Source organism: Haliaeetus leucocephalus, unplaced genomic scaffold (assembly GCF_000737465.1).
Source record: "Haliaeetus leucocephalus isolate CR32 unplaced genomic scaffold, Haliaeetus_leucocephalus-4.0 Scaffold224, whole genome shotgun sequence".
Classification (NCBI taxonomy): Eukaryota; Metazoa; Chordata; class Aves; order Accipitriformes; family Accipitridae; genus Haliaeetus; species Haliaeetus leucocephalus.
The window spans coordinates 2,302-12,163 of NW_010972660.1; the positions used below are offsets into that span (position 1 = coordinate 2,302).

The 9,862-nt window shown below is 67.3% G+C and overlaps 1 protein-coding gene across 1 annotated transcript in view; it reads right to left on the reverse strand.

Annotated features, from left to right (window-relative positions):
- Positions 1–884: 884 nt before the first annotated feature.
- The window catches only part of LOC104831451 (coronin-7-like), a 40,993-nt gene continuing 32,015 nt past the window's right edge, over positions 885–9,862 (reverse strand). The window contains exons 10-31 of the mRNA XM_010567039.1: positions 8,077–8,131; positions 7,669–7,726; positions 7,426–7,571; positions 6,556–6,651; positions 6,354–6,473; positions 6,103–6,235; positions 5,834–6,009; positions 5,648–5,756; positions 5,460–5,546; positions 5,203–5,345; positions 5,010–5,114; positions 4,802–4,887; positions 4,581–4,722; positions 4,390–4,479; positions 4,173–4,289; positions 3,958–4,093; positions 3,751–3,842; positions 3,571–3,657; positions 2,488–2,572; positions 1,713–1,852; positions 1,216–1,281; positions 885–1,042 (exon numbers count right to left, since the gene is read on the reverse strand). Of these exons, the coding sequence (XP_010565341.1) occupies positions 956–1,042; positions 1,216–1,281; positions 1,713–1,852; positions 2,488–2,572; positions 3,571–3,657; positions 3,751–3,842; positions 3,958–4,093; positions 4,173–4,289; positions 4,390–4,479; positions 4,581–4,722; positions 4,802–4,887; positions 5,010–5,114; positions 5,203–5,345; positions 5,460–5,546; positions 5,648–5,756; positions 5,834–6,009; positions 6,103–6,235; positions 6,354–6,473; positions 6,556–6,651; positions 7,426–7,571; positions 7,669–7,726; positions 8,077–8,131 (2,356 nt within the window). The 3' untranslated portion in view covers positions 885–955. The remainder of the gene's footprint in view (positions 1,043–1,215; positions 1,282–1,712; positions 1,853–2,487; positions 2,573–3,570; positions 3,658–3,750; positions 3,843–3,957; positions 4,094–4,172; positions 4,290–4,389; positions 4,480–4,580; positions 4,723–4,801; positions 4,888–5,009; positions 5,115–5,202; positions 5,346–5,459; positions 5,547–5,647; positions 5,757–5,833; positions 6,010–6,102; positions 6,236–6,353; positions 6,474–6,555; positions 6,652–7,425; positions 7,572–7,668; positions 7,727–8,076; positions 8,132–9,862) is intronic.

Here is a 9,862-nt window from a genome sequence, read left to right on the forward strand (position 1 = left end):
TCCGGCGCTGCCGCAGCCCCAGCATGGCCGCGGGCCATCGACCAGGCCGCCCCGGCCGGTGTACGGTGTACGTCTCCTCGCTCCTTTGTCGGTTTGTTGTTGCACATTCCAGGACATCAGTATTTTAACGGTCTCGAAGTGCCTTTCTATCGTAGTTTCTGGGTTGTTTTTATTTTCCTCCTGTTGGGCTCCATCGCTGTTAGCATAGCGTTTAAGGACTGCAGAAATAAGAGATAAGCTAACGACTATAACACTATATTCCTCCAGGAGAGAGGAAGTTTATTAAGAAAACAATAAAGTGAAGTTGAAGTAAGTTCCTGTTTCAGTCCACGACTGTGGCGATGGCAGTGGGGACAGAGGGGTGCCGGAGGTGACGGGTGGGATCTCAGGGACACAGCTGTCTCTGCCTGACGCCCCGGCAGGTCCCCATGCTCCCGGTCGGGCAGCCCCGGTACCGGTGAAGCCCTGCCAGGATCTGCGGGATGAGCTGTGGGTGGGGAGAGCCGCAGCGCATCCCCCCACGGCCCCTTGCCCCGACCCAGCAGCTGCCTCAGCTGCCTGCCTGCGGTGGGAGAAGGGTAATGGCACAGAGCTCCCGGCACTCCCATGGTACGGAGCCAGAGGTATCCGTGCACTCAGGCCAAGAGCATCCGAACCCACCACAAAAATAGCTCCTGCAGCCTCCCCGGGTGCCATTTGAGCCCTGGCAGCCCTCAGTGCCCCGGGGACACCCGTTCTTCCCCAGACGCCTCCTTCTTCCTCCTCCCCAGGGCAAAACCCAGCCCTGCCAGCCCCTCGCAGGTGCTGATCCCTGCCGGGGCAGCGGGCAGAGGCAGGCAAGTCCCCTCTCCCTCCCCGGGGTGCAGAGCAGCCAGGCCAGGTGCTAGAGGACACGGCATTTATTGGCTACCTATAAGTTAAGGGTGAGGGAAATGAGGTGTGGGGGTGGCAGGAGTCACGTCTCGGCTTTCCACCCCTTCTCTTTCTCGTCCTTGGCCTGGATGCGGAGCTCCTCGTCCAGCCGCTCCTTGGCTCTCACCACCTGCGGGACACGGGGAAGGGGTGACACGGAGGGATGGAGCTGCCCTCTCCCCTCCCTGCCTCATCTGCGGTGACGCTCAGGCTCTGCTCTCTCCCGAATTGCAGGCAGGGGAAGGTGCCGAGAGCAGGGCTGGGGGCCAGCGCAGCCCCCCCTCCTCTCCTCCCTTTGCTCACCTTGGACTGCAGGTAGAAGGAGCCTCCCACCGACTTGTCATTCACCTTGAACAAGTGGTCGTAGTTCTGCCAAAGAGAAGCTCCCTGTCAGATTCATCTCTTCCACCCTCCCCGGCCCTTAACCCCGGCGGCCTCCCGCTCCCCGCAGCGGTGCTGGAGGTGGCAAGTGCGATCTTGGGGTCACGGCTGGCTCTGCCCGACCCCCTGGCAGGTCCCCACACTCCTGGTCGGGCACGTCTGGGGAGCCCATGTCCCCTTCCCTGAGCAGCACTGCTGGGCAAACGCAGGGGCCAAGCCCGGCAGGTTGCTAATGCCCGTGAGCTGCCGGCACGGCCCTCCAGCTGGGGCAGGAAAACCTCAAACTGGGATTAACTGGGGTCAAGACAGCACCCACACTCCCTTTGGGGACCAGTTGTCTCCCCCATGCTGGGCAGCAGCCACAGGGAGGGCAGGGCCCTGCCAGCACCGTCTCTCCCCAGCTCCGAGGGAGCCTCTACCTTCTGGATCTCCTCTGGGTTGAGGTTTGAAACGTTGAGGATCTGCTGAGCTTCCTGGAGGCTGATGCCAATGATCCTGGAGGCAGCGGCGGACTGGGGCCTCTCCGAGCGCCCTCGCGCGTCTGCCGCCGCTCGGCTTGCTGCTCAGAGATACCGAGGGCGTGAGTCCCCCCAGTGCTGCCCCCCCCCTCGGGACCCCCAGGCCTCGGGCGGGGGCGGGCAGCAAAGCCCACAGTCTCCAAGGTGCTCAGATCCCAGCTTCACCACTCTGCCCTCCTCATGCTGCCTCCAGCCCGTGGGGGTCACCTGGATGAGGCCCCCAGTGCTGGGGAGGTGGCAGGAACCGGGGGGAGGCACCTGTTTGCTGTAGGCGCCCACAGCGAGCTGGGCTGCAGGCAGGCAGAGGCAAGCAGGGCAGGGCTGGGGCTGCCGTGTCCCGGGGGACCATCCCCGCTCTGCCCTTTGGGGCTGCCGGGAGGTCTCGGAGGCTGGCAGCAGTGCCAGATCCGGGCTGGTGCCTGGGATGGCTGCCGGGAGCCCAGCTCAAGCTGAAACTCCATTAGGCCAGCGCCGGGAGACGGATGGTGACTGTCACCCTGCGACAAGCCTGGCAAGGGTCCCCTCCGGGCACAGCCCCGGGGGATGGGGAGCAGTGGGTTGCCCTGGGGAAGGGGGTGGGGATGCTGAGCGATGCCCAGGCCGGGACAGGGGAGAGCGGGCATGCTCCGCACAGGGGGCGGCATCCCGACGCCGGGGGCGGCAGCTCGGCTCCTACCTGCAAACTCCTGGCGCAGCGCCCGCATGAAGGCCCGTCCGACCACCTGGGCCCCCACCAGGATGATCTGCGCCAGGTACTTGGCCTGCGGGGACATCCTGCTGTCACAGCCGCCCCGGGCCCTGTCCCCAGCCGGGTCCTTTGCCCCCTCACCTCCCCTCGGGCCCTGCCCAGCCCCGGCCCTGGCCCCCAGGGCCCTGTCCCCTCCCCGAACCGGCCTCCTCGCCCCTCCCTGGGCCCTGTTCCCTCCCCGCGCCCTGCCCAGCATCATCCTCCGCCTCCCCGGGCCTCGTCCCTCCGTCTCCGGGCCTTGCCCAGCCCGTCCTCCGCCTCCCCGAGCCCCGTCCCCCATTCCCCGGGGCCTGTACCTCCACCCCCAGGCCCTTTCCCCCGTCCCGTCCCGTCCCATCCCAGCCCCGCCGCTTGCCCCTGTCCCCCCTCACCATGTCCCCGCCGCCGCTTCCGCCCCCGGCGGTCACGGGGTCAGGGAGCGAAGGTCGCGGCGGTCACCGAGACGGCGACGGCGCGGGGCGCACCGCCCCGCTCCCAGTGGGTACAGCGCCCCCTGGCGGACCCGCCTCCCGGGAGGTCCCGCCGGTGTCTGGCGGGGCTGCGCTGCGCATGCGCAAGGGGTGGCGGGCGAGGCCCGGGCCGCGGCCTACCCCGGTGCCGGTCCCGTGTGTCCCCCCCACTTCGGTCCCCGGTTCTCCACACCCCCACCCCGGCCCGGAATCACGGCAGGAGACGGGTGCTAGTGCAGCGGCTTTAATAGCGGGACCTGCCCGCGGCGGGCATGGGGCCTAACACTGCTGCCCGGCCTGGTGCGGGGCACAGCCCTCGGCCCCGCCGTGCCTCCCCTCAGCCGGGCCGGGCCGGGCCCGGCCCTGCGGCGGCTCTTCCTCCTCTTCCTCCTTCTCCTTCTCCTCCTCGTCCTCCCTGCCGGGCCCGGGAGGCCGTGGGGGTCACCGGCGTGGTCCTCGGGGAGCCGGGGTCCAGCCTAGTCCTGCGGGAGGCCCGGTGGGGGTGAGGGGTGTGGTGGGACAGCGCGGGACCGGGGGTCGTACCCGCCCCCCCCGCACCTACCCACTCGTCCTCGTCCACCCCCTCGAAGGAGTCCTGGGGCAGCGGGTCGTCCCGGTTGCCCAGCCGGGCCACCATGGCGTTCAGGAGCTGCAGGGAGACAGGGCAGAGCCGTGAAGCCTGGGGCATTGCCCCCAGCCTGAGCCCCCCAGCAGGGTGGTCCCAGGGTGCCCCGGCACCCACCTCCTCCTTCTTCTGCTCGTCAGACTTCTCCTCCAGGTACACGGACGCAGGGACGAACTTCCGCGCCGGAGCCTCCTTCGGGGCCTTGCTCACTGGGAGAGCGGCGTTGCCGTGGGGCAGGAGGGCTTCGCCCCACAGTTCCCCTCCCCCGCCCCATCCATCCATCCCTGTGGGCCCGGGGTCCTCACCCTGCCCTTCTGCACCCACCTGGTGTCATGTCGGCCGGCCGCATGCTGGCGCGGCGCTGCTGCCCATCCTTCCCTGCCAGCCAGGTGCTGCCACTGAGGGCTGGCTCCCACCAGACACGGGTCGGTGGGTAGATATCGTCCTGGAAATACTCCTTCTGCAGGGGCGAGGTGCACTGAGGGGGGGTCCCCCACCTCCTACACCACCCCAAACATGGCTGGGTCCTCGCCACCTACCTTGACACGCGGCACGTGGAAAGCCACCGGCTCAAGGGTGCTCTGCCCGAGGCGCAGCGCCCGGGCGAACTCCACCTCCCGCACCTCACACGCCGTTTTGGGCAGGAAGATGAAGCCCTGATGGGGTGGAGGCGTGAGCGGGACCCGCTGCGGGTCTGGCAGCGCAGGCAGGGGGGTCAGGGACAGGCAGCACTGCCCCGGTGGGCCCCCCCTTTACCTTGTGGGGTTCATTGGAGGTGAAGCTGTTGCACTCGAGGAAATAGGGGGGCTCGGGTGTCACCTCGTAGAGGAAGACTCTGGTGTCACCCTGGGGACGGAGCAAGACAGGAGGGTGCATGGAGGGTCCCACCGCACTGTTGGGGCACTGTAGGCAGGTAGCCCCCCATTTTTTTGGGGGGAAGCCCTCACCTTGCCAGTGAGGAAGACAACACCGGTATCCTCATCGTAGAAGGGCAGGAGGGTGGAAGGGGCCACGTCAAGGCCGAGGACAGACAAGGGTCCATCAGGCAGAGCCTGTGCCCGGTACAGGAGGATCCTCCTCTCGCTGCGGCTGCGGGGAGGTGACAATGGGGAGGGATGAGCACAGTGTCCCTTGGTGACCGGTGTCCCAGCCTTGTCCCCCTCTTTACCTATCAAAGCCAGATACCAGGAGGTAGTCACCGCCGCAAACCCAAACCAGGCGTGCTCCACGGCCCCCCTCGGGACCTGGGCCCTCCTGCGTGGGGTGAAGGTCACTGTGCCTGCTCAGAGAGAGCTGGGGGTGCGGACAGGTGCCCGCGGCAGGGGGGGGTTCTGCACCCCCAGCTCTCCAGCCCGTCCCTGCCACCGTGATCATACCTGTTCAGGCTTAGGGCTGCGCCGGGGCTCGTAGAGCCGTAACCGGCCATCTTTGCTCACCGTCGCCAGCTTCTTGCCATCAGGGCTCCAAGACAGGCTGAAGATCTGGGGAGATGGATGGTGTGTCCCACCGCCACATCCCCTGCCTGGCCAAACGCGTCCCTCGGATGTCCCCAGATGTGTCATCCCTTACCTGATCGGTGTGTCCCTGTAGGCACAAGGCTTCCCGCCCGGCGCTCAGCTCCCAGATCCGCACTGTCATGTCGTAGGAAGAGGAAACCAGGAGATCGGATGCCACAGGGTGGAAGCGGATGGAGTAGATCTTCTCTGTGTGACCTGGTAGAGTTGAGTGGTGCATGGCTGTCCCCACCTGCGCCGGGATGCGGACACCACCAGGCTGGCTTGTCCCCAATGTGGGGTGCTCGGTATGCCTCCCCACGTGCCCCTCACCTCGGAGGACAGCTTCGGGCTCCTGCAACGTCTCCCGTAGCCCTCCCTCGGGGATCCGCCACAGCCGGATCTTGGCGTCTTCGCCCGCTATGGTGCCAAAATGGATGGCCAGTGGTTAATATGGTGATCTGGTGTACCTGGTGCTGGGGGACTAGCTTGGCACACTCCCCTGGGGACAGCACACATACCAACAGCGAGGCGCCGTGGGTCAAAGGGGTCCCAGGAAAGGTCAGCCACTGCTGCGCTGTTCTGGATAGTGGGCACGGCCGTGTCAGGGAGACGGCCGGGCTTGGAGAGCTGCGGGAGAGAGCCAGGGGATCACCTGCACTGCACCCGCCGGTGCTGTGCTGACCACTGCGCCGCACCGGGGGTACCTCAAGGACGGCGATCTGGCCACCGGCAGAGAGCAAGGGCAGGGCGACACGCTGGTGGTTGGCGCAGAAGCCGTCGCACTCGCCCGGCGTGGTGAGGCTGAGCCCCCGGAGGTTGGTGAGGTGGGTGTCACGGTGCAGCACCCTGCCCTGTGCGTGCCGGAAGCGGGAGCTGGGCCCTGGCGCAGGCAGGGGACAGGTGAGCGCCCGGGTCCCTCCCTCCGGCACGGCCCCAGCCAGGGGACCCCGAGCCTGCCTCGCCACCTGCTCACCCAAAATGCACTGCAGCGACTTCTGGCTGGGGCTGCTGGCGAAGCCGCTGGAGGGGCCAGTGCTGGCTGAGAGGGAGGTGGCAGCGCTGCCCGGTGAGGCCAGGGAGGATGGCGAGGAGTAGCCGCTGCCCTCCTACAGGAGAGAGAGCAGGTGGGCAGGGGGTGCTGGCATCCCAGCCCTCCCCCTGCCCTGTGAGATAAGGGCAGCAGGCATCCCCCAACCCCTTGGCACCCCAGCACCCCATGCTCACGCTCCGGTCGGCGTCGGTGGGGCCGGTGTTGGCTGCCTGCAGCTGGGTGCAGGCGATGACGGGGGAGGTGAAGGTCTCCGTGGGTCTCCGTGCGGGGTGCAGGCTCACCCTCCCCACCTGCTGTCGGGCAGAGCGGTGGGCAGGGGGCAGTGGCAGCCCCTGGCAATGCCACTGGCAAGGACAGCCCCCGGGTGACACTGACCTGCTGGCTGTCCCCTGCCCACCAGGCCTGGGCACTGGTGGCTGGCAGCATCCCGGCGCAGTCAGGGAACAGATCCTCATGGAAGTCCTGGATGGACTGCAGGAGAGGGGACAGGGTGAAGTGGGTGTCCCTGAAACGCCACAGCCCCCGTCCTGCTGCCATCTGGTACTGCCTGGGCAGGGACACCCCTGAGCATGCCCTGGACACCCCCAGGCACCTGCCGGCACCCCAGTCCCTCCGGCTGCGGAGCCCCGTCCCCGCAAGCTGCGCGCCGAAGCCTGTAGGTGTCAGACGCTGCCCAGCATTGGGCTGCCTCACACACCCCTGAACACAGCCAGCCTCGGAAACAGCACCCGGCTCCCAGCATCATCCCTTGCAGCACCCAGCACCCTGCTTCCAGCACCCAGCGCCTGTGTTTCAGCACCCAGCCTCCAGCTTTAAGTACCCAGCATGCCAGATCTGGCACCCAAGATCCTGCCTCCAGCACCCAGACTCTGCTACCCAGCACCTAAATTTTGACTGCTTTAAGCACCCGGCATTCGGGATCTGGCACCCAGCACCCATTACACAACAGCACCCAGCAGGTAGCACCCAGCTTTCAGAATCCACTCTCCAGCACCCAGCATCTTGCATGCAGCACTCAGCTTCCCAAACCTAGCACCCAGCAAACCCAGCCTCTGTTACCCACCATCAGCACCCAGATTTCAGCACCCAGCACCCAGGTTTTGCCTCCTCTCCTGCTCTTCCCAGGCTGGGGACCAGGGTGCCCCCACACCCAGGTGCCCTTTGTCACCCAGTGCCGACGAGGTGTCACCCATGAGACGACACCAGGCACCCATGACACGGTGCCATCTGTAGCCCCCCCCTTACCTTGCGTGGCACCAGGTAGCTGACGGGGACGAGGGCGGTGTCGGTGAGCTGCAGGATGCGGAGCACCTCGCAGGCCATGACATCCAGGGCCAGGCGCGGCACAGCAGCCAGGCCCCGCGTGCTGCCCTCCGTCCGGCACTGGGTCACTGGGGGACAGGCAGAGTGGCTGTGGGGCAGGCAGTGCGGGCAGGGGCAAGGCCCCTGGCACTGCTGGGAGCCTGGCGTGGGATGTATCCTGCTTACCCTGGGTGAGTGCTGGCTGCGCAGGTGCTGCTTCGAAGCAGTACAAGAGGTTTTCTCCCTGGAAGAGAGGCGGAGGGGATGAGGCATGAGTGGGGCTGTGGGGAGCACCCCACCGCACCCACATGCACCCTGCTGCACCTTACTACACTCCTCTGCACCTTTCTGCATCCTCCTGTACCCCACTGCACCCACACGCGCCTCGCTGCAACCCCTGCACCCCACTGCACCCACGTGCACCATGCTGCACCCCACTACACCCATATGCACCTCACTGTACCCGCCTCCATCCTTCTGCATCCCACTGTGCCCTGCTGCACCCCACTGCATTGTCCTGCATCCCGCCGCACCCCCCTGCACCTTTCTGCATCCTCCTGTACCCCCCTGGACCCCGCTGCCGTGGGACCTCACCTTCCCCGCCAGCACCAGCAGCCCCGTGTCAGCATCGTACAGCGGGATGGCCGCCCTGCAAGGGAAGGAGGGTGCTGAGCCAGGGGCACCCATCGGTGCAGCACCCTGACAACCTGGGGCCAGATCCTGCACCTTCCCCCACTGGTGCATGCCCCAGACCCTGTCCTGGGGAAGCGTGGGGCAGGATCAGGCCCTGCTGGCAGCAGGAGGGCACTGCCGGTGCCAGGCAGTGCCGTTGGCGTGCCAGGCTGCTCTCCTGACTTACAGCTCCCCACAGCACGACCCTCGCTGTCCCACCCTGGGCTGACAGGTTTGTAGTGGGACGGCACCGCCGCCCGCTTCCAGCCCCGGCTGCGCGGTGTTCGCCGCGAAGCCGTGCCCAGCCGCAGGGCATCCCTCTGCCAGCCTTGCACCCTGCGCCCAGCGATGGCACCCAGCCCCGCTTGGGGAAGCCGCCGGCACCTGCAGGGGAGCCCCAGGGCCGGCTGGGCCGGCTGGGCCAGTTTGGGGCAGGCACGTGGCGCACCCCGGCACGCCGTCCGCCTCGCCCGACACCTGCCATGCCAGCCAGCCCCGGGAGTGCCCTGCGGCCGGGGCTGCACCGGCTGGAGCGTGTCCCTGCTCCTTGTCCTGCACCCTGTCCCAGCCTGTGGCTGGGGGGGGCTTGGTGGCTGGAGGGGCCCATGGCTGGGGGGACGCTTGGTTGCTGCCGGGGACGGTGGTCAGGACGCGCTCGGTGGCCAGAGGCGACCATGACTGGGGGAATGCTTGGTGGCTGGAGAGGATAGTGACCAAGGGGATGCTCGGTGGCCAGAGGGCACTGTGACTGGGAATACTGGGTGGCTGGAGGGGATGGTGATGATGAGAAGCGTGGAGCCACCTCTCTGCCTTTGCTCGGCTGGGGCAGGGAGGGAGCTCTGCCGGCTGAGAACAAAGGGACCATCTATTACTTTCGGTTGACATTTCTGTGGCTGCACCGAGGGGAGGGAGCCGTGCTGTGCTGTGCTGTACCATGCTGGCGTTTGACACCATGTGGCTCTGAGGAAATATGGTGAAACAAGGCTGTGCCACGCTCCCACCCCAGCAGGTCCCCACGGCAGGGACACCCCGCTGCTGCCACAGGTTGGCACAAGGGATGGCCGTGGCTGATACAGCATGGTCCTGCCCTAGGGACCGTTGGCACAACATAGGCAAACACTGCTGGGGCGGCCGTGGCAGGCACCGGGGTCCCCTGCCTGGCTGCAGTCACCGTTACCAGCACTACCACCGCCGCCGGGGCCCAGGGTTGGGACAAGGGCACCCTGGGTGCCTGGTTGTCTCAGCCCAGCCCGTGCCGTCCTCGCGGTGCCAAACGGGGAGCGTTGCCTCTGCGGCACTCGGCACAGCTCTGCCGTCCCTGGGGCGTGGGGGCGGCCCTGCGAGGGCCACCCAGTGCCCCCCTGTCCCCCAGCAGACAGTGGCAGGGGCTCTGCGGATGCCGGGGGCACGGGCGTACCGGAGCCCACGGGTGCCAGGGTCCCCGGTTACCCTGGGTACACTGGGGTGCCAAGGATGCCCAGCCCCTAGTCTTTACCAGGGCTTCCAAGGGTGCCGGGGCCCTGGGCATGCTGGAGGTGCCAGGGATGCCAGGGGTCCCCTGGATGCCGGGAAGATGAGGGAGATACCGATACCTGCACCTACCCCTATACCTATGTGTATATGCACCGGGGGTGCTGGGAGCCCAGGTACCCCGGCCCCAGGGATGCTGGAGGTCCCGGGGGGCCTTGGAGGGGTCTGGGGCTCCGGG